Source organism: Argiope bruennichi, chromosome 9 (genome assembly GCF_947563725.1).
Source record: "Argiope bruennichi chromosome 9, qqArgBrue1.1, whole genome shotgun sequence".
NCBI classification, from domain to species: Eukaryota; Metazoa; Arthropoda; class Arachnida; order Araneae; family Araneidae; genus Argiope; species Argiope bruennichi.
This window is the reverse complement of record NC_079159.1, coordinates 48213202-48239100: the sequence shown is the minus strand read 5'-3', so window position 1 is coordinate 48239100 and position 25899 is coordinate 48213202. Positions and strand designations below refer to the sequence as shown.

At 27.2% G+C, this 25899-nt stretch overlaps 1 protein-coding gene across 2 annotated transcripts in view; it reads left to right on the top strand.

The window, feature by feature from the left end:
* LOC129984658 (nephrin-like) overlaps window positions 1-25899 on the top strand; it is a 386728-nt gene that overhangs the window by 232274 nt on the left and 128555 nt on the right. For both annotated transcript variants that reach the window (XM_056094579.1, XM_056094580.1), the window contains exons 3-4: window positions 20858-20968; window positions 23004-23207. In XM_056094579.1, coding sequence (XP_055950554.1) covers window positions 20858-20968; window positions 23004-23207 — 315 coding nt within the window. The remainder of the gene's footprint in view (window positions 1-20857; window positions 20969-23003; window positions 23208-25899) is intronic.

Below are 25899 nucleotides of genomic sequence, written 5' to 3'. Positions count from 1 at the left end.
ATAGATCAGGGTGGTTAAGAATAGTAAAGAACGAATTTGTATGGTTTGAGGCGCGTTTGTTTGGTTTGAGGAAGATATTTCTTCGATAAATTATTAAATCCAAATTAGACATTTTTAATTAGATATATTTTAGTCCAATCTGATCAGACTAAAAATTCTGTGTATTGTATTTATTTAACAAAGACAGATCTCAGCAAATCGATCAGGGTTATAAAGAATAGTAATGAACGTGTTTATGCAATTTGGGGAAGATATATATTTTATACATTTTGAAATCCAAACTAAGTTTAAAAATTCTGTCTATTGTATTTAACATAGACAAATCTCAACAAATTGATCAGGGTGTTAAAGAATAGTAAAGAAAACGTTTGTGAAGCTAGGGGAAGATATATTTTGGTAATTTTTGCAATCCAGACTCGGTTCAAAAATTCTGTCTATCATATTTATTTAACATATATAGAAATAAATGAATGGATCAGAGTAGTAAAGAATAGTAAATAACGTGTTTGTGTTGTTTCGAGAAGATTTTTTTATAAATTTTGAAACCCAAACTAGGGTTAAAAATTATGTCTATCCTATTTATTTAACATAGACGGATCTCAATGGACAGATCAAGGTGGTAAAGAATAGTAAAGAAAGCGTTTATGAAAGCGCATTTTGGCTAAGATATAGTTTTAAAAAATTTTTAAATCCAAATTAAGTTTAAAAATTCTGTCTATTGTATTTATTTAACATAGGAAGATCTCAACGAAAAGATCAGGGTTGTAAAAAGTATTAAAGAACGTGTTTGTGCAGTTTGGGGAAGATATTTTTTTTGATAAATTTTGATATACAAAATAGGTTTAAATATTCTGTCTATTGTATTTATTTAACATAGACAGATCCCAACGAATAGATCAGAGTAGTAAAGAATAGTAAAGAAGGCCTTTATGCAGTTGGAAGAAGATATTTTTTGATAAATTTTGAAATCCAAACTAGATTTAAAAAATTTGTCTAGCGCATTTATTTAACTGTGGTGAAGAAGTTTAGATAGTACCGGTAGATGTTGTCTAAAAGTGTGTATTTAATGACACCGAACTTCCAAACGTTTGTATAGTAGTTTTTTGAGATTATTTTCATTGAAAATATCATTGGTACCGTCTTAATGTATCAAATGCCATTTAAGTTTTTACATACAAACTATATTGCTGTAATTGATCCACTGCTGCGTATAAATGCTAAGTTTTCATAAGTCCTTTCAGAAGGAGTGTTTCTTCTGGTCTTTTCCTAAGAAAAATTTTAAAAAATTAATTATGAAGTGAGAATTTATATATATAAAAGAGAATATATATATATTACTTCCGCCTTAAGTTATGTATCAAAATTAAACAGAAACCTAAAGTTTTGTCGATTCTAATGATGATATATTTTGACAAATTATGAGTTAAAATATATTTCCGAATTAAAGGTTCTTCTATTGCGATTTAGATTTATTTAAAAGGGGATATGGGATACAAATATGTATGAATTGTAATTAATATGGAAATATGTGGTAGAATAATTAATGTTTTGACACAATCGTATAATTAATTAAAGCTCTAATGTAAAAAATAATTGATAAATTACGAATTCATTAATGTTTAGAATTCAGTATTATTAATGACACATGATTCAATTATCCTTTATAATGGTGACTAACTTATTATTGGAATAACATTGAAACATTTGTATTTCGTAAATTATCTAAATATCACTTATTACAATGATTCTTAAACATAAAATCTTTGCATTCCTTGATGAAACCAATCTTTTAACAGTTTCAAAATTAAAATTAATTTCTAAACTCCATATTGTCAGTAATGTTCAATAGAAAACCATTTCACCAAATATTCGTCTCGAAATTTTTACCATTTCTTTCTTTCAATCAGTAGATTTGTACTGTATATGCAATCTCCAAACATTCGGCAATATATCTTGCTATAATGCCAAAATCAAAAATAATGCTCAGAAAATATTTTGTTAAAATTCTGCTACTATTCTGATACATTTGCAAAAGCATATTCAGTTTTCAGAAAACAAATCTTGGTTTTTATGATATTTTTTTTTCTCCTCAAAGTTTTGTTCTCTAAGTGGATGTTCGTTTTCAAGGAAGATTCAAAAAGGGTGATATGATATCTAAAAAAAATATATTTTTGTAGATACTAATAATCTTTAGTTACAAATTATTTACATTACATGTATTTTTTAAATGTATCATGATAGTCGATTTACATTTCGATTAACTTAATGTATTTCTTTGTTATTTTTTAATCTATTACAAATTATTTGTTAAATGTTTTCTTATGTTAAGATGTGGTTTATATGTATAGAACTACTATATAAAAAATGCTTTTTATTTCTTTCGAATACTGAATAAAATTACCTTTTGGTTGCTTTACTTTTAGGGATTTTTCCGTATATCTGAGTTAATAAATGGCAACTTCAGACTTGTTTATAGTGCTCCAAGTTTACACTTAATAAAAGGCTAAAAAAATACCAATTTATAAAGATCATGTCAAAATATCTTCAGTTTTCTCTAAGCGCTGTTTTGATTGAATTTCTTTCGAATACTGAATAAAATTATCTTCATTGCTTTTCTTTAGGGATTAATTTCCATATGTTTTAAGTTAATAAATGGCAGCTTCACACCATGGTTACACTTAAAAAAAGGCACGAAAAAATGCCACTTTATAACGATCATGCTAAAAAGATAGATTTCAATCGCTATTCAGATATAAAATCATGGGTTTCTAAGTACATTTCATGTATTTTTCAGTGAAAATAATAGAATTAAAATTATTAACTCAGGGCGAATTAATTTTATAATGAACATAAACAGTAAAAAAAAATTATTCCTACAAATTTCTCTTAAAAATGCTATTTAATCTCTCTGTTTTGTTTTTTTTTTGGTTAATATTTGCAAGAAGTTCATATATACATTGATAGATTTATCAATACGCTTATAAATGCTTTGGTATTTATGCAATAATTCTATTTTAGTACATTGTCTTCAAAAAGAAAGTTGAGAATTCTAACCTTATAAATATTTTGGCTGGCTGAATTATTGAAAAACCCTCAAATGCCTTCCTCATATTGTCGACTAAACTGACTCACCATTATTGATTCACACAGTGACTTGGTAGACAGTTACAAATAAAAGCTTTAAAACGTATCCAAATAAAACTTCCAGATAAAGAAGACCAGACAACCAAATAAATAAATGCAAATATTCATCATCTTAAAAGTTTGTTCATGCTGGTGTACTTCATCTCTCTCTCCATCTCTCTCTTTTCAATAAACATACTTATTCTGTACCATTCGTTTTGGACTCCTTAATGCATTCCGGGACGAAATCCGATACGGATACTCGCCGGAGAATCATTGTCCCGATGATGAATATCGATTGAGAGTTTCCAGAGAAAAGAAGTGTATCCGCTGCCGTCTGAGAGGCGGAATTCCGTCTACGCCATAAATCATCAGCTGCACTATATGATCATCACTGGGCGCAGTCATTCAATTGAAAGACTTATTGAAGGGAAAGATGGCCCGAGGAGTGCTGTTTCTCGGATTTCAAAGCGCTTATCTTTGAATAATTGGTAATGATGATTCCGTACCTTTTGGCGCTGGTTTTCAAAGAAGGACTTTTTTTCTTTCGTCGTAGCTTGTTTATGTTAGTTTTGACGAATTTCCTTTAATTTAATTAACTAGTAGTGGTTTTATTTCATTTTATAAGAGATTTATGGATTTTTAATCCAAAAATTGTTTTATTTAACAACAATGATTTAAAAGGTTGCATGTTAGTAATTCGTGATTATATTTTCAATATCGGACCTTGGGATTTGCATTGATTTCATTTTTGAAACTTTGTATGATTTTTTTTTGTTGTTGTTGTTGTCGTTGTAGATTAATAAGATCTTTTCCGAAGTTATTTTTTATGTATGTGCGATTTAATACAGTTATTGTACATCGAGCGATTTAGGAATTTATTTCTTTTGTGAAAATAAGGTAATAAGTAAGATCCTCTTCACAATGTATATAGATTTTCATTCGGGAAAATTCAAAATTTGAAATGGAATTTCATTAAAGTCTCTTGTGCATGTGGTTCTGGTATACGTTAAGCCTGATATTAAATATAAAACGTCATCTTATTGGTGTATCTTGGTGGCTTCAAGAGAGTTGTGTCACCTCAAGTATCGTTTCCATTGATAGTTTTAAATTTGAATTGGGTTAAAATTTTGATGTCAGTATTTGCCATTATTTCTAAAGTATGATGTTCCTAATAACAAGAGAAAGCAAAAATTGCAGAGGGTTTATTCCTTTAAATTTCTCAATATTATAACAATTCCATAATTTTATAATATGAAGTTAACTGTTATTATATGTTAGTAAATTAATTGGTAGTTAAACTTTAAAGATATTTTCTACAACACAAGTTTTTTATAATTCTATTGTACGAGTATCGTCACATATAAAAAAATAATCAAGATATCAAAGATAATAAAATTTATAATTAGTGCTCATTATGTTATGCAGAATGTAATGAACTATAAATTCGATGTTGAATGCTCCAGAAGAGGAGTTAAGATTGTTTAGTATACATTTTATTGAAAAAAATTCCAAAATTTCATAGATAATGTCATATATTATACACGAAATGTTATATTTGAATATAATTTTTAGATAATAGTTAGCTACTCTCTAAGATATATTACACATTAAATATTGCAAAGAAAAATGGAAAACTGTACCAATTTTTTCTCTAGAATAATTATAGTTTTTATAAATAAATGCTGAAATTTAAATCAAAATATGCCTTTTCTTCAAAACCTACATATATATTTAAATAATTTCACTTTTATTCATCATTTTATACTTATATAAATGAAAAAATCATCATATAAACATTAAAATATTGTCGCTTTTTTTAAATCCCTTCTGAATGTACCCGGATATCTTAATTGCATCAGTGCAACAGAATATTCCCTAAATCAGAAACACCATATAATAAGTCAATAAAGGAAATAAAACAGTCTGAAGGTTTAGAAGGAATATTTTATGCCAAACCAAGATAAATTAAAGACAGTATGTACCATCTTTACTTGCCTTACTAGAAGTCAGTAGATGAGACTACAATCGAAACACCTGCCATACTTATTATTTCTTTCTTAACTCTGGTTTTCCGTATAAAATACTAATTTCAAATAATGCATAAATTACAATTTTCTGTTCAATTATTTAATATATGCTTAACAAACGTTTACATGCCTAATTTATTTTACAAAACTTTCGTTTACGGAAAAATTTTATAAACGATATAAAACCAAATCTAGGATTTTCTACATTTCAAATCACTGACATAACTTCATTATTAATACAAAACGTGCTTGCGAATTTTCAGCATCCATTTATATTAGCTCTGAATGAATAAATGATATGTGCAAATTGTTAAAGTTTATGTGTGAGCACATTAAACATTTGGAAGACGTGAAATTTTCGCCCGTCTGTATCCTCCACAGCTCCGAAAACCGATCTGTAATTATAGCTGAAAAGTAAAGGACGTTAAACGTTCCCATTTAGCGAATTAATTATAAATAGCAGGCTTGGATCCAAGGCTTGAATTAAATATATGTAGATGAATATGCCTTTGGAACAGATAATAAATTCTCGTGCTAAAGTTGAGAACGAAATCAGCTGTTTGCGGGTGACATTTGGAATCAACACTGGTTCTCATTTCTCACTGGTATTAAAATTCAACAATACTTCAAGGTTTGGGAAATATCTCTGCTGGAAATCAAATCTATCTGGGGAGTTTTAATGGAATTTTATACATGCGACATTTTGGTTTGAATACTAAGGGTAATTTGTCGAGTTGCATTCTAAGCTTGAATGCTGATGATGATGTATTATTGAAGTAGTAACAGAGTTTTCGTTGCATATTCAACAAACTAATTGTGAAATTCAAATGCAGTGAAGTTTGCTTATTGCGGAAACACCTTTCTATATCACTTTCCATGGAAGTTCCCAGAAAATAAAATGGAGATTAATTATTTTATATTTAAGAAATCTATCTCTTGATTAAATATTTGACCTTTCATAATAGTGCACCATAACGTCTGAATACTAAAGATAATATTCTAAGCCTGATTGCTTATAAAGTATTATTGAAGTAGTGATAGAATTCTTTTGGATATTTAGAAATTTTCTGCGATTCAAATCCCTCGAATCTTTTTTATTGTAAAAAAATAGCGTTGATAAAATCTATATAATTTCTTAGGCGGAAATTTTCAGAAATCAAATGAGCTCACATATTTTTTTAAAAAAAGTCTCTAGGTTATTTTTTTTTGATTCGTGGTGATCTGAATAACAAAGATAATTTGTTGCCTTTGATTCTAAGTCTGAATGCTGATGATGTAGTATTGAAGTAATAATAGAGTGGTCATTGCATTTTGAACGAATTAATTTTACTATTTAGATTGTATTAACTTTTTTCGGATCTCTATATTATTATTACCAAATATTTTCAGAATTAAATTAATCATTTTTATCTGGGATGACTTATCACAGAAGTGTCTCTTATTAATATTATTTTATTTAATGCATAGAGATCACATTAGTCTGAAATTAAATTGTCATCTTCTCTCACTCTCATCTCAAGAGCATTCTAAGTTCGAAATCTGATACTTCAATGTATTAACTATGTATGGACATGAGGCATACTAAATCTTAATGCAGAAAATCACAGGAATAATGTAATAATGAAAAGGAATAAATAAGTAGCAATCGGAAGAGCATAGTGATAGATTTTTTGACGTAAAAATCATTCATAAATTGTCTTCCCGTTATCAAGATATATGGTCTTGAGATCAAAATGAGATCGGAGCTTTAAGATTGCATCAAAGTTTAGTTTATAAAGCAGTAGTAACTTCCTTTCTTATAAATTAGAAGTTCTTTGGGTAAATACTAATCCCACGAAGTAACATCATCAAAATTCACTCACTTGTTCATTTTTAGTTTATTGCACCACAATACGCCTTCATGATTCGCTTTACTTGATACAAGTCTGGCTTGTTGCAAATTCGGCCATCTCCATTTCAAACACCTTTTCCATTTTATTTTCCGCATTAGGTTGACCATTGTAATTACTGCGTTAGATTTAAGTTCTGAAATGTTCTTGGTGTCAAATTTTCTATCCTTCAATCATTTTTATGTTCAGTAGCATATTTTTTGGCAGGCTTCTTTCATTTTTATATTACTATATCTATGATTTGTATTTTATATTAATATGATTATTAAAATTTCTGCATTCCACTTGTTTTCTTCATTTAGATAGACTAAAGTAAATAAGTAAATTAGAAAAACTTAAAATTTTATATCGCGATCAGATATAAACATTCTGCTCACTGCCTTTATTTCTCGCCAAAAGTCGCCAAAATGGGAGACATTTCTTAAAATTCCGCCAGATTTTAAGAGCTTATATCTCAATAACAAGGTAAATAATTTAAAAGCCTTTCGAAACAAAGCCTCTAAATCATGTTTCCTTATGCTCTTTTGATTTCTGCTTATTTAGATTTTTTTAAATAAATTATTGCACTGAGGTATGGTTTCCTGGTTAGCTATTGTGACGTAGAAAACCTAAGAAAGAGAAAATGATATCTTATATCATTATCTTATATCTTATCTTAATTATATCTTTTTCCTTATTTGTAAAAAAAAATCTAGATAACTCCTGGCATATTTAACTAACCTTTCAGAGCATTTCATTTGTAAAACAACTATTTAAAACTTAGATTATTTCTTCACTTCTATAGCGAATACGATGAGTGAATGTCAAGTCCAATGAAGAACATACTTCACTCTGGAGGAATTAGGCTATTACATGCGATCAGCGTTAAGTCTTAACCTTCAATTCAAACCTATATTGTTACAATAATGGTCATTCAGTGTATCTGAGAATCCTAAGGATATTGGCAACATCTTCGAGGTTTATAATAGCCACAGTCAATCAATACATGCAGAAATATATGTTAGTCCCTGTTGTCAACTCGTGATTATTTTTCCCCAGACACAAATGCTTAAAATACGTTTTCATCAATTAAGTCTACTTCATTAAATTTAAATTAAATTTCCTCAGTGCCCTTATGCGAAATATTTTCTTTCGGAATATAAAACTCTAGAATAATATTCTCGAGAAACAGATTTAAAATGCATCTGATTCTATATTTACCTTATTTTATTACTATTTTGATTTAGTTTTGATTCAATGTACGTTAAAACCGAATATTATTTCAAAGAAGTTCTATCAAACAATATTTTCTTAGCATATTAATGATTTAAAGAATAGAAAAACCTAACGTAATGTAACTGAAAACACAGATGTTTAAGAGAAAATGATTTATAAAAAAGGGAAAACTCTTGAAATGAACGGTAAATGTAGTTTTAAATTTTAAATGAGAGAATATACATTTTATGTAGTAACAATAGCATAACTTTATTTTAAAGTAGCACATAATTGGAGCCGACTAGAAAATTTGAAAAATATTTTGCTGAGTTTTCAGAGCGTAAGTATGTGTCTTTTAAAATAATATTATATGTATATCTTGTATTTAAAAATCCTCCAAATATACATATTTTAAGATAGGAAATTACTAAAAAGATTATTTCAGTTAAATAATTTCCAGGAAAATTTGAATTTCATTGTTTGAATAGAAAAAAAAGATAAAATTTTCTCTTGTATTATTATATAATTATTTGAAATTTGAAATGATAATGTTAATAAATAAAGCTGTAGAAGCATGGAATAAGAATTTAAAATATCCAGTGGTTAATTTAATAATTAAACAATTGCATATTCACAAAACATTCAATTCTCAATTATTCTATAAAATTCTCGAAGACTGTAATATTTTAGTTTTTTAAAAAATGCAATTACACTCTTTTTAATTTGATACCTAATATATAAAAATGAATTTTTGTTTGTTCATATTTTATGCGGTGTCATACCATTCATCCGATTACGATAAAACTTTGTCAACTTATTGCTTGCACTTGTACGAAGGTTATAGGGCACATGGTACAATTATTACATTATATCTAATATATAAATATGAATTTTTGTTTGTTTGTATTTTATACGCTTCATTCATCAAAGGACGATAAAACTTTGCCATCTTATTGCTTTAAATCTAGAAAATCCATGTGTTTCACATGGCCAGTTGTATGTTGGATGCTCGCAAATCTAACAGCCACTGATTTTATTTGTTTGCACTGAAGACAGAAAAAAAATACTGTCTACCCTAAAGTATACTTGAAAAATAAAATCAAAAAATAGAATAAATATTATTTATACTCTTCCTTTATATATCGTCCAGTTTCATTGAATTCATTAATTGTCGACAAGAAAATAAATATCATTCTTCATATCGTTCCTAATTAAACAAAATAGTTATTTCAAATTTCAAACGATATTTCCAAAATTATTTTTTCTGCGACAACAACACGTCGGCTCCCAGCTAATTAAACAATAAAAACTACTGTGTCAAACCAATAAAATTCTCATCTAATTTTATTTGATAATTATATTTTGTTATGAAATGTATGTATGATATCTAAAATATATCAACTTAAATTATTCCTTAAGAATTTCTATGATATAAAAATTAGATAACAAAATCAGGAAAATATTTCACGACAATAATTTTTTTAAAACTATAATAGCCTGAATTAAAGCATATCAATAATTATGATGAAAATAATTGATTTTGCAAATTCTCAATTACTGAAATCCTTTATTTATGTTCTTAAAATAATACTACATAATTGCAATTGAATTCGAAACCGAACGAAAGCAAAATACCGTTTTGTGTTCTTAATTGCTAACAATTACCCTTAAGCAAACAGAAGAAGGATAAGCAGAACATTCAGAAAACTTTTCGAATAAACTTTAAATTTGTCTATCCGTAAAGCTCTGATATCATTATCGTAAGGAAACGTTTTTTTACCAAACGATTGTTTTAGCAATATTCTATTGCTTCGTAGTCTTAATGACTCAGAGAATAGTGAATTGTTTAAAAGCGCATAATGATGTTTCTAGTTCCGATTTAAGGATCTTAGATTTTTTTTGTTCAAACCATTCATTAAAATACCCTGATTTAATCCCTTCCTGTTTAAATGCAGTGGTAGCGTGAGCGCCTATCATTTTACCTCCTTCAGTTCCTCTGATTCGAATTCGCAAAGAACGAAATTATTTGGACTTTTCCTTCGCTATTCATTAATGGTAATTATGACTAAGATTCCGGAGCTTCATTGTTTGAAGACGAGGGCATAAAAGAAGGTGAAAATAATTGCTGTTAAAATAACATTTGAAAGGAATGGAATGGAATGGAATTTCGTCTTAGAACCAGATAAACGAAACCCTAGTTTTGTGTGCATTGTTTTCAGTGAGATAAATACCGCTTTTCAAATTGAATTCTCTATAAAATAGACTTTTAATTTATCTGTGTAATTGTTTTTCAAATATTTGGTTAATCAAAATCGTCTGATCTATTTATTAATAAAAGTTGTTTGAATTTTCCTATTTCATTTATTATTTTTGCATTACAAAATAGAATAGAATATAGCAGACAAGCAGAGGAAGAATAAAAAAAAAATCCAATAGAAATAATTTGTTCAAAATAATACAAAGAAAATATTAAATTAATGTACTTGTAATTTGTGATTAAGGATATAAAAAATAATTTATTCATGGGCATAATGTAGGTAACGGTATAATTACTTTTGCGGCACAATTATTTTTGTAATTTAATATCTGGCTTCAAAGGAGGCCCAAGAAAGATCCATACAACATCAAACATTTAATTTAAAATAATAATAAATCTATATGAATTTTTTTAATTATAGCTAGAACAACTTAAAAAGTGTTTTGCTTTCTTTATAATATTTAACATGAAATCATTTCGTTGCAAGAAAAATTAATTCTATTTTCATTCAAGACTGACTCAATAGTGTTTTTTGCATAGAATTCTATAGATTTATGAATTTATCTGTGAAGAAATCCGAGAAAATGCACTCAACACTGGTATATACACACTCAACACTGGTATAAAAATAATAATATTACTACGAATTTGTAGTGTTGCTACGTAGCTCATTAAGTTCCATTGTGAGGAAGGCAGTTTTATAGATAGCTTCGATGAATACTGATCTTGGCGACAAATTTGGTGTCTTTCCAGAATTTGTAGGAATCTCGGTCAATTAAAAGCAAATAATGATGATCTTTCTTGAACATTCTTTGTTCTATCACGGAAACTGTGAAAAGAAGGAAGACAAGCGGCAGTCAGTCATGTGCTGAGTAGCCAGTCTTTTGAGTTGAGCTCAATCGAATAGACGAATGAATTCTCTCTGTTCATTTAGCTCCTTAGTAAGGAAGATAGTTTTATAGATAACTCTGATGAATATTAAATGGATGCCGAATCAATGCTCCTATGATCTTCGCGGCGAATTTGGCGTCTTTGGTGACAAAATAAAAATTTTGGAATATACAAGAAGCTTGGTGAAATGTCCATTTAAATACGAATAGCGTTGCTTTTTCTTGAACCTCGTTTGTTCAATCACAGAAAGAAGACAAGCTGCAGTCACTTATGTGCTGAGTAGCCAGTCATCTTAGTTGAGCTCAAGAAAATAAATGAATGAGTTATCTCTAAGTAACATGTATGTTACACAAAGCATCAAAAAGAACTAGTTATTTTCTAAAGATTCATTCCTTGTGTGATGCTTGCGTATTTGCTCCAAATTCTGTGCTTGTGTGAGTTTCAGCTAAGCTTTGCTGCTTGTGAGTTTGAGCTTTTGTGTAGAATAAATGGTTGTTATTTTTTATTAAGAATGTAGGATGGTTTCATCGCATGCACACTGCTTTTGATTTTGTATCTTCTGTTCCAAAATTACGTTGATAATTGACATTTGCCGCTATCATATATTCGATAGATTATAAACCAATGAACATCATGAATTATCTCTTCTCAAGAGTTTATATAAGCAAAGGCATTCACAGAAACATCATATAATCTCTCTTTAGAATGCATACCTCTTTGCGAGGTATTGTGCCACATGCTGCTGATTGATCTGTAACGTCATTAGTGATTTGTTGTCAGTTTATATGCTGTTTATTTTCCCAAATGCTGCTTTTTTTTCTTGTATTCATCTCGTTTATATCTTGTTACCTGACTTCGTAATCTCCCTAGAATAAAATTTCGTTTTTTAAGATCCATTCTATTATATTAAATTCTCCATATACGAAATAGATGCTTCTCATAAGAATATTTAAGCTTGATGAATCACACGAATCATGGTACTTCTTTCTCTGGGGGCACCTTTTTAATAAATCAATCTTTACGTGCCATGCAGCGCCATCTATGAATAAAAATATATTTAAAAAACATTTTGCGTTATTCTATTCATTGTTGCAAATAGTTTTACTGTAGACTTACTACTTTTTGCATAAAAGATCCTAATTTATTAAAGTTTTAGCAAATTTTAACTTCATTTATTAAACTTTTAGCAAATTTTAATCAATTAGGTTATTCATGAGATCTTCTCACAACATGTGGTTCTATACGCAAAGCTGTGCTATTATATTCGACTCTATCTCTGCTCCAAACAGTGTTGTCTTTATTATTTATTCAACTTTTTCTTTTCATGCCTTGTCTTAGCAGTATTGTTTACTGACAATGCTATTTGTTTACCTTCAGCCTTCTTTTAAACACAATTAAGTGTTTTGTCACAGTGTTTTGATTGCTTGCAAGGAACTGGATGCTTGCATATGAAATTACTTGAAATTCTTGATTTAGGACTATGCTTTATGCTTAAGGCATTATGCTTTTGCATAATGATTTAGCACTTAATTCGCAATCGTCGCCCATTCCTTTCTCTTTATCTCTCTTAATCCCAACTTAATAGCATACAGTTGTAAATGACAGGGTTTTATCTGACAGATGTTATCACTGATTGATTATTTAATCTGGCAGTGTTTAGAAAGCTCGTTCACTTTCACATAAAGTGTGGCATTTATTAAATACTTTAGCAATGAATACGTATTGTTAGCTCATTCTTTTCTCCATCTCTACTAAATGAAAAGAAATAACCTTAAAATAGCAAATGGAAATGCTTTGTAGTTCTGTTGTTGTCATGTCTCTTTTTTCTTCCATTCTTTATTTGTTATATTTATGGTGCCTTTGCAGATATGAAATATGTATAAAAATCGAAGCATTCAGAACAACTGAAAAGTGAATAACAAATAAATATAATAACACTTGAGTTAGAATTGAATTCTAAAGATGAAATTAAAATCAAGTTTAAAAATTAAAAGCCAGCAATTAATCTTCCTTTCATTATCGGGTAATTAATTATTATAGAGCATAGAAGTATCAGTCACACTTTTTGAAGACAGATAATAATTGTTGCTAAAAATATTTCAAGGAAATAAGTTTCCTTTGTGATATAACAAAGCAAAGGTTGAGTTCTTGTTTAAAGAATTTTTGTTTCAAACTTTTTGTAAGATAGGGTTACATAAAAGACTGCTTTTTTTTTTTTAACTTAGGCTATATATTCCTATTGAAAATATTGATTAGAAAATTTCAAAACATCCTAATTTGCATATTAATTGAAGCTATTTATAAAGCATATTCTATTCAATAAAATAATTTTAAATCATAAAGGAAATTGTAGTTATATAAATTTTTCGATAGAAAATAAATTCTGAATAAACTTAATAATAAAATAAGTTCTGAAATTACTTTAACACTTGTACATAATAAAATTAAACCTTTAGTATTTGCTTCCTATAGAAAGCCAAAGTACTGTATAGGTTTCTTCAAATTTTATTAACAAATCTTTTAAAGCATATGAAACATTTTAATGAAAGTTTCATATCTCAAGCGATCAAAATGGCAGATTTTCTTGGTAAACATAATTTTAATTAGTTTTAAAACTTGGAATCAAAAAATATTCTTAAAAAGCATTATTTTACCTTCTTCGTATTGAAAACTGCTTCTTTAATTCAAAAATGGTTTTGAGACTCCGTGTAACAGAAAAATTGATTCAAAACTACTTGATTTTTATCATAGATGAAAATTTTTAGTCAATGTTCAAGAAGGCGATCTTCCATTCTATTAACATATACTATGTTGCCACTCACAATTTGTAATTAAATTTTTTATCATTCTTTAAATTTATTAATAATTTATGAAAGAAAATAATCTTCTGCAATTTTCAAAAATTCGTTCAAAATGATTTGTAAATTTTCGAGATGCTATAGAATCTTAAAATTTTTATTTTTTATTTTAGTGACAAAAAAATGATAGCAAATTTCAGTTATAAATTCTTTTACATATATTATTATAATATCGAAAATAGCTTAATGTATTTTTCAATAGCTAATTTGATATGTCCTTTTTTGTTTCAAGGGTTTTTTTCATAATTATCATTAAATTGTTTACAAATATGAAGTAAAAAAAATTTTATTGAAAATTTTGTGATCATTATTTAATTTTTTTTTCATTCTTATAAAGTATAAAAATACTTTCAACGTATGTAACTCTGGATAAATCAGGCAGCAATGAATAAATAAAAGGTTATTCAATTTCAAAAACTGGTTCTTATGTGCCATTCTAATTTAACCAATTTTATTAAAAAACGCTAATTTTCGCATTGCTATTGCTTTGTGTTTATTTATTTCAATAATATTTCCAACACTGCTATTTTGTTTTCATCGAAAGAATTTCTTTTAAAAGTTGAATCTGAGTGCTTGTTTACAAGTTAATTATTGGTAAAAATAATGAAGAAAGCCTTGTTTTGTATAATTACAAACAGTAAGAATCAAATTTATTTTCATATTATCATCACTTATTTTTATTATTCGCTAGAAATATGTTACAAAAATTGTATTTTTAAAAGACTGAAATTGGAATATATTCTAAGCTATGCTTGGTACGTTCTTTATTTTTTTGTAAGATAAACATTAAATGAAAATCATTAATCTTAGTTTTAATTATATAAAGCTAAGACTTCCACTAAAAAGAAGAATGTAATGTAATATTCTTAGAGCAAGAAAACAGGAAACGTTTTCGTAAAACTACTAAAGAAATTTCACAGAAGGAATGAAAAAAAAAATCAAAAGTTGTTAATTAAATAATGTTCGAAAGTCTGCAGGAATTGTTGTTGACAAGAAGATGTGAAATATAATTACAACAAATGTTCAAAAAATAAGACATTTTATTCTGAATATCTTTCGTCACAATGAGTTATCCATGTCATAATATGATGATAATAAAATTGAAAACAAGGTATTAATTTTTATGTTTCTTTTCATTTTGGACAGAAGAAAAAGGAATAAATACACATAAGAGAAAACTTCAAATGAAAATACCTCTTTATAAATTATCAATCGCCTTTTCAGACCAGCTGAGATATCGGTTATATTGAATATCAATTAAATTTTTTAGATAGAACTTCATCCTCAAACTGATATATATTAAAGACTTGCTTTTTTGTTAATTTCATATGTTCAGATCATTATATATATGGAATTTACAATGAAGACCAGTCCCCTGACTTACCGTTATTAAAAAATAAATATGCAGTTTATCCACCTTCATAATTTTTCAGGTTTTTTTTCTTATTATTATAATTGGTCTCTTAAACTGCACAGATTTAAACAGACTCCTTTGTTTTTTACCTTTCAACTTTGCAAAAAATCGAGAGGCAATGATGAGATAATAAAAGTAGTCTGAAATTCAAAGCAACATTGTGATCTATAGTTGGAAATTGGTGAAAACATATTTTTTTTTTAATTTGACAAAATTCTGAAAAAAATCTACACGGCTATTAAATTGGTATCATTAAAAAGACATTTTTTTTTTTGTTAAATTATGAAAAGTAATGAAATTTAATTTTGTTCTGTAATATCTTCGGAAGTTGTCTTGGAAATTTCCAGATATTCGCTTAATTTTTAATAAAATTTTAATTAAAATTTCCAAAATCTTGATTCGAATATATATATATATACTAGCCGCCTTTGGCGACCAGCTGGTTCGCCAATCTTAATGCACGTTAAAATTTTAATAATTAAATATTTTATGGAACTCCCATTTTAATTGCTTCTTCATTAAAATATTTTAAAACTTCAAATTTTAATAGTCATATAATTCACTCATATTATTATAAAGACCTTCAGCCATAACGTAATATGTATCTCTCTCATTTTCTGTTAGCTCCCGTAGAATTTATGCTTTAAATTAAAGTGGAAATGATAAAACTGCAATAAATATAATAATATTTTTTTTACTGAAATAAAGCATTTTTTTAAATATGAGTACTAAAAACAGAGTCGCTGAGTATTTAAACCTTATGGCCACTAAAGAAAATTTTTCTTAATTTATATAATATCTCAAGAAGTTTTCAACAAAATTTTCTCAGATTCATCATAAACAGATCGTTTAATTAACAATGTTTAGTTTCAAATGCATCAAACACAAAAAAATAAACAGAATCATTTGAAATAATCTGTCGGAAACATATTAAACCATCAAAACCAAATCCGCATCCGTTGAAAATATTTGTCAACAATAAGAAAACAATGCGCATGCGTGAATTTTCAACGCCAATTATGCTAAAGCAAATGCGCGAATTTTCTACTCCAGTTTGGGTAACGCTATGCAGATTAGAAATTTTTAATTTCCTTTATTTTGTTTTATTTTAATTCGAAAGTACTTCAGAATGAATCTGAAAGATCGATTCATTAACAATGTTTCATTTTAAATGCGTCAAACATTAAGAAAATAAATAGAATCGTTTCAAATAATCAGCCGAAAAATCTTAAGCCTAGCCTCATGACTGTTGGGGAAAAAAACTGAAGCCGTACTCATTTGGCGGTGGGGAAAAATGAAAAGATTTTTTTAGCGGGAAAGTTAGTTTTTAATTAATAATTAAAATTCTAATTAAAAATTCAAAAAAAGGGCTATCCTATCTTTTAAGTTAGATCAAATTGCACACGGTGTGCAAATTTGATTAAAATCGGTTAAGTAGTTTAGGAGTCCATCGCGGACAAACAACGTGACACGTAATTTATATATATTAAGATATATATATATATATATACTTGCCACACTTCGCGGTTTAGGTAAAACGGTCTTTCCTGTAATCTGTCAATTTGCTCACACACTTATCTATATTGCTAGGAGTAGAGCTAAGTCAGCGTATAAATTTCCTCTATTGATTCAAATTGTGACTTCTTTTTTTCATTTATTATGTATAATGGGGAAAGAAATACAATGAGTTTCAATACACCTCTGACATCTCATCGTGTTTAACATTTCTTTACTTCATAAAAGACCTATTTTTAAATTATACGAAAATAACACACTCTATGCCCCAAAGAAATAAAATTTTAAAAATTAATCACTTATTTCTGAAAATACCTATTAATGAAGCTTTCAAATGTAAATGTTTTTATGTACTTAAAGCTACCAACATATTTTCTGTATCTCAAATGGCATCTAGATATCTTTCACTAGGCCTAATAATATAAGCCTTACAGGATGTTTTGTTTCCTTTGCTTTTGTAAATCGAATTATATATTTCTTATAGTGGATTTCTTTTATGAAAAGAAAAAATTCATAAAGAATTACGACAATTACTGCACATATCTGGCAGCTTTCAAGCATATTTGAGCAATCTGGCATTTCCTGATTAGTTGTAACATAATCAGTTAAGAAACAAGACATGAATTTTGTTCCGTTGCTTTGCGTCTGCAGATTATTAGATATAATTATGAGAAATGATTTTACCCTGATTGGTGAGTAATTCATGATGATCCTCATTCACGTTGAGATTCAAAGGATTATTTGTAAGTAATCAAAGAGCGCACTTTCTTTGGTGCTGCGTTTTATATTATTTCGGAGGTTGTTCTGTTAGATTTGAAGTGATGGTGTCATTCATAGTTTTGGTACAAAATTTCAGTTAAATGAATTTTTTTTGTAAGTGCGCTGTAACATATAAAATGTTCTAGTAAAGATTTTTGCCTAAGCGAAACATACATAAATTTATTGTGCTTCTATTTCCGAAATGTAAAAAGAAAAATCAACAAAACAAATGTCCAACATTTGGTTTATTATATTATTCATAAAGCAATGACAAGATAAAAAGTCATTCTCTGAAACATTTTTGTTGCCAACTATCGTTAAAGCTAAGAAATTACATTAAAATGGGATATCTAGCTTAATTCATTAAAGTTCTGATTTGAATACCTTATTTTATGGGTATACTTTCATATAATTCTTAGCAAATTTATAAAAGTAGGCAGTCTTATGAAATAACATTTACTTTCATTCGTATTTTCATTTTTTACACATTTTTTTCTTCGTCATTTCTAATTTATTTTATGAAAAAGCATGAAAATTTTTTAGATATTTTAATTAATGTTAATAATACAAAAAATAACCCGAGTTAATAATCAAAAAGAATGGTTTGAATTTTTTAAGAATTTTTTTAACGCTTTGGTTTTAGATTATGCTCATAGACGAATTTGATTAAAATATCAGCTTCAAGAAACTCCATTCACTTATTTATTCTATGATAATTTTAACTTGCATGTCCAATAAATGTTAGAAGCAAATAAAATAATAAAAATAATTTCTTTTAAGATATACACTTTTATTAGTGTATTAAACGTTTAAATTCTATGATTTCATTAAATATTTAATTTCAAACAAAAGGTAAAAACTAAGGCTCCTGATAGAATTATTATAAATATTTAAAAGTATTATAATGATTATATTATAAAAATCTAAACCAGTTTGAGATTTTTTCATAATATATGTGAAATTTTCATGAACGAACAGGAATTTTATTCTTTTGATACCGATTTTGGATTTTTATGAGTACTCGTTGTAAACTTATAGTATTTAATTATTCGCATTTTCAAGTTTTAATTATCACCGAAAATAATAATAATAATCTAAATTTTAATGCACTAATAATTGCATATTTGTAAAAATTTATTTCTTAAATTCTGTTTTCTTATTTTTTTTTTTATTTATAATTTATTACTTTAAACATTATGGATTTATGTTATTATAAATTTGGTCTTAAATTCGTAAAGCTGTGAAATAATTTGCATATAATTCCAATTTTAAACTGTATGATTATTAAGTTCTGATAATATTCACCTAGAATACAGTCTGCCAGAACACACCATTGCACGAAATGACAGAATTCTTGTATTCATTAAAAAACTGAATATTGGACTAAAAAGTTATATTTTTAGGAAATTGAAATAAATTAAGGTAAATAAAATGTAAGAAAATGTGACTTTTTCACATTACCATATTATTTATATCATTTATTTTTTTATATAACATGACAATAATAAAATATATCTAAAAAAAGCATTGATTAGATGAATATAAAATAAATAACTGAATCAACAATTAAGCTGGAAATTGTAAATAACATTAACGAGTAACAATTTTGATTTATTTGCAACATATCTATCTCTATAAATGTATATATATATATATATATATATATATATATATATATATATATATATATATATATATATATATATATATATATAAATATATTATTAAATGTTGCCTATTTCAATTTTTCACGTTTTACAACATGAAGGGAAAACTGAATTTTTCTCAATCAGTGAAGAATATTTCTGAATTTGTTTTCTCTTTACATCTAGTATGAACAAGAGATCATGTATTCAACCGAATGTGAAAAAAAATTCAAAATATTTAGTTTTTGATGAAAACTCTGTAAAATTTTGGAAGTTCAGATACATGGGGCTGCTTATTAGGCAACATCATAATCCGATTTAAAATAAGCGGTTATTTATAATAACATAGCTTTTTGGTTCAACAGCTTTGTAACATATGTATCCTTAAGAATCTTGTAGCATACTGCCTAAACTCAAATTATTTAAGGAAGAAATAGTAAAAATACTCAAATCGATCATGAAGTACCTTTTTAGATGTATGGTGATTGAAAGTGAGCAACAAAAAAAAAATACTCCTGAAAAAAATATGCCAACATGAATATTGGAGACTATTTTATTGGAGCTCAAAGTTTAAAATTGTGTTGTTCATGTGCATCTGCAAAAAAGTCAGAACTACAAAAGTTAGAAATGGGAATGTAGAATGTGCTATCATAGAATCAAAATTGTTTTTCTGGGAGTCATCATTATCAACAAGTATCAAACATAAATAAAAATTATTTTTCACTTACTTCAGGATATTTATTTTTTTAAATTTAGAAGGTAAGTAACAGAAAGCATGATAATAAGATAGGCTTTAAAATATCACTTCTGATATATTATTTTCAACTATTTATACACTTATTTCATGTTGAGTACTTAAAAGACCGAAATAAATCAATAATATGAAGAAAGATAAACTTATCTCTTTTACTTTACTTTGGGTCTTCTAAGCATGCTAAACTGCCACAAATGTGAAAAACTTGCAGTATGCATTTTTACCCATGTATTTAGTTTCTGTTACTGTCTTACTGCGAAAGTTTCCACATTATTATGCAATGAAAGTCTAAAGAGTGAAGTACTTCTTTAAATTTCGTCATCACCATCAGTTCTTGGTTGAAAATTAATAAATTGCTTACAAATCTGTGCTTATATCGTTTCAAAAATGAGCATTAATCTCATCTGAAAGACAATAGTTTGTGTTGATATTTATCTTATTTTAATAATTTAAACTACATTTTATACTTCGCATGTTGCATCCCTTATTGCATTAAAAAAATTTTAAGAATCTGTTTTCTCTTTCAGTACCTCCAAAGAATCTAACAATCAAAGATAATAAAAACAATACACTGTCAGGAGTTATTGGACCATTTGAAGAAAAAGCAACTGTTAATTTAATATGTGAAGCATCCGGAGGTAAGTTCTAATTTTATATTATTTTTCACTTTGCATGACGTAAAGGGAATTTAACTTTTTAAGAATTTTACATTTTATGACTGAAAATATTTTCAATATATAACATCATATTAATAGTCAAATCTCAGATGATATCTTTTAATATTTGTTTTTCATTTAGTAAAATTGTACATATTTTTGTAGTTGTTTTTAGTATTTATAGCTCTTCATCATTGCGATTTGTATTACTTCATAACTGATAACGTATATTATTGATTATTTCCGAAGTTTACTTCATCGTTAAATTAACTTTTAAAGTTTCATGACTCTGTAACAATTAGGGATATCATATTTATGGAAAGTCATTCAATGAGAGTTCATTATGACAAAAATATTCAAATATTTAAAATTATTTTGTTAAAATGTCATCAATGATGATATTTAGTAACGGATTAAAATTTCAAACAAAAAGTTATTTCATACTTTGCCAACTTGAAAATCTCTAATTTATCACTTTTGATATATGGTTCTATTTCGACTATCTTGTTATTTAGTAAGAAAACACTTCACAGCATAATCTTTAAGAAATCTACAATATAATTATATTAGAGAGACCCCACATAAATCTGAACAATTATTCACCAAATATTAATGCCATCATTCAATTTCTTTACAACTCACTACTGGCACAGTATAAAATAAGGTCACCGTTCAAGCTTGGTTGTGATTATTGCCCCATTAGCGGAAAAGTATGCGTATTAAAATCTTCTCAAATAAAATTGTACTGAATTATTTCTCCTTTCTTTTGTTACTATAATATTCCCTTTAAAAACCTCTTTAGAACACACATCTTTCATCCTGTGATGACTTTGTGAGACCTGCTCCCCTTCTTCGGGAAAAAATTAGATAACTGCTCATCGTGTGGATCTGGAGAAATCCGTCATGAAAGAAACAACAGAAACAGTTCTCCAGAAATGAAAATATTGATACAAAGACATTAACTACCCATTTGCAACTACGATTATTATCGTCTAATGCATCAACTCACTGGAATTTAATACAACGGCGCTACAGCTATGATCTTCTTTTCATTCAAACATACCTTATGCTAATAATGCTTATCATGAAGTTCCTCTAGACGCATGAACTGGGAATTAATACTTCATCGTATCATCCATCCTCCTCTCCATTGCTACGTAATAGAGATAATTTATACAAAAGTTTTATCCGAAATCGTAAATTTTTTTGACCACGTACTTTAAAATACATAATCATATTTTATACTTTACATAGGTCTCAACTGCTTCATTTAAAAGGCAAGGGTTAATAAGACTTGGATTGAGCTTTTTGTCCTGTGTATCCAAATATAAATGCCTATATACCGGTATCTAATTAAATGTTACATGCTTTTTAAAACGATTTTTTTCCATGCTTGTTGGAAGGGAATTTTTTCAACGTTTTTTTCATTTCCTTATTGAAAATATAAAAAAGCCATATTTTAACATTTTTAAAATTTAATTATCATTGGGACATGTGTCTTTTTTTTAGATCTCATACAAAACCAGTGGCGCCATCTTGAAGTGAATTTGATAAATTAGGCACCAAAATTCAAATTATTTACAGGGATGACTAATGAAATATAGTAAAGATAAATACATGAAAAATAATATTTCTTAATTACCACCAACATCCACAAATTAATTACAGATTAATTTTGATTGCTCAGGAATCAACGATTTGCCTTTTATAGTTTTTTTAACTGTCTTTTCATAATGCATGTAATAATTTTAGTTAATATGGAAGAATATAAACTTAATATATTAAAACGTTTCTTCATTTTAATTCTGTAATACAAATAGTAAAAATATGAGTAATGAAATTCCAATGATTTGCCTAATATTTTCTCTTTCTGCATTTTTATTCATCTAATCAACATAGTTATTACAAGAAAATTTCAGAATTTTTCATTTAATGTATCATATTCATAAATTATTCTTAATGAAATTTATTCCTTTTATTTGTTTACAATATTTATTTTACATATTTTATCTTTTAGGACGACCAACACCATCGTTAAAGTGGTGGAAAGGCTCAACGTTGTTAGACGATTCATCCACAACACTTGGACGAGGCTTAGTAAAGAACGAGCTTGTTTTGATAAATCTTCAGAGAGAAGATTTGTTGGCCACTTTGACCTGTGTAGCATCTAATACCAATCTTACAGTTCCAGTGTCCAAATCGGTTACGATAGATCTCAGCTGTAAGAAAAGAATTTTAAATTTTAAAATTACATTCATAGATTTGAAATGAAATTTCTTAAAAATATTCAATTTTTATTAGTAATATTTTTATTAATGAGATCCTTTAAATCATTTTATAAACTTATACTTTTTATCCGATTCTTAAAATAGCAAATATAAAAAATTTAAACAAACATGAAAGCAAGCAATAAGACTTATTTTGTCGACAGATATTTTTAAAAAGCTACATTTTCATTAGATAAAAATCAATAAAAGAAAGCAAACAGTAATACAATAATATTCATTTCAAAAAAGCATTTGCATTTGGCAAAAAATCTTTGTAATTGATGGCTTAATCAAGCAAAAGTAAAGGAATTATTACACGAAATTTTATTTTTGTATCATTACGTCAGATTAAATAATCCTCTAACTCTTCTGAATTTAAAACTAATGAGCTTTGATAAATAAATTTTAATTTGATACACAAGTGATCAACTTTCTGCGTAAAATGTTTTAGATTTAAATTACAACTTTTTTAATGTAAAGGATCTCTTTTCATAGATGCGACACGCGTAGGAATACCAATAACGTACATTTTGCGTGATGCGATTGGTTGTATATTTTCGGAAGCGTTCTCTGTTATTTCAAAAACAACACGAATTAAATAATATTTTCTGTTGGTTAGATTTCGGAAAATTCTTTTTATATAAATAAATAAGCAAATAAATATAAAGTGTAAATTTCTCCAATTTTTTTTTCTATACAATAGTAATAGTAATAGTTTCTATATAATAGTAATAGTATTGAGTTTATATGCAAAATATTTAATATCTAAAACATATAATTGCCCGAAATGGGGAATTTGTTGACTCTTATAATAGTGTATGCAGAAATTAACCTTAATATCGTATCCGTATTTTATCCCAATACTATTGTGAGCAAAAACTGAGAGCAGATATATTTATTCCCATATTTGTTTATTATTACTAAAGATAGAATTGCTTATTAATTATATAGTCTGTTGAAATGTGGAGGTCATTATATATATAATATACAGTCAAACATACATCATCTCCATATTACAAATTTTTTTCAAATAAAAAAAAAATTCAGAATTTTTTATATAAATTTATAAAGGAATGTTTTCACTTGCAATCTAAAACATAAAAAATCAACTAATAAATCGGTTTTAAAAGAAATGACGGATAAATAATAAATAAAAATGCAGTGACTCTTCTTATTTCATATTAAATGAAAAACTGAAGATATTTGTCATATTTTTTATTAATAAATGGTAGTTACACTAGCGAGAAAAAAATGAAAAATCTGAATAAATCTTATTTATAAGTTCGTAATTTAAAAAGTTTTTACAATACATCTATTCCACATTAAATGTTTATACATATGTATATAAATACTAAATTAGAACCATGTTTATTCTCTTTTCAAGTACAAAAAGGAATTCATACATTTATTTATGATGTAAAATTTCACTTTTTGACGTTATTTGAAGCTGGAATATTACAGAATGTAAATATTGTGATTTATGATATTTTGATGTGTGAAAAGAATAAATGAAATAGAAAATTCATTTAAAAAATAACCAAGCATTAAAACAAGTTATCAATATTTAAATATCTTTCTTTACTAAATATATATGTTTCTACTTTCTTTTTGAATAATTAATACAACAGTCACATCGGGTTTTCATAAAGCAAATAGAACTTTAATCAACTTTAAACTTTTGAAAATTGCTTGAGCAATATTTGCTTAATGTATTCAGTTAAATTTTCACTTCATTCATTCATTTAAATTTTAAATAATAAAGAAATATGTATTTTACATTAATAAATATAAATAAGTAGTTTCTCAAAATTTTTATAAAAGTAAAACTTATATATTTCGAATAAACTTTTATTGCTTATGGAACGAAAAGATTAAAAAATGTTTTTGATATTATATTTGAAATTAACTTGTCTGTCTTTCATACTGTATTTGTGTTTTGCTTTATTATATAAAAAAGGAATGGTGTATGTTTTTTCGTCTAAAGTAAGGTTTCGACAAGTAAAATTTTTTAAAAGTTGCAATTTGTGCTTTTTATTCAAAACAGGGATTATTTAATAAGCAAATCTCACATTTTTCTTATAAGAATATAAATAATATAAAAGCAAACTGCGATGCAAATTCCTTGAATTAAAATCATTCTAACAAATATGTGCTACTCCGTGTTTCATGGCCACTTTAAATTACATTTAGCTTGACCCCCTGTAAAGCATTCTGAATACTGGTTAACCTTAAGCTTTACGCAGATTGCACTAACTAAGAATTTTATGTATTCTCTTGGCTGCATGTCTAACTCATCAAATTAGATTTTGAAATGTAACAGTAGAGCCAAATGCTACATCCAGTAAATCCAAAATGTTTCGAACAGCAGCAGAATTTACTTCCGCTAACTTTCACCCTCAGAGTGTAAAGTAGATTTCACGGTCGAAACGCTCGGAAATCGCCCCCCAATTTGCATTGGCGGCTCCAAGCGGTCGACAAAGTTCTTCTCGTAAAATTCCGAAATTCTCGAATTCCTCAGAAACCCTTGATTTGATGACTTTCTAGGGCAATTAGCACTTCCTAGGATTATCCAAGTTGTCGAGTAGCTGCTCCGGAGATTATTGCCCGGTGGAGATTTTCAATTGCACCTTTAGGGTTATGCACTGT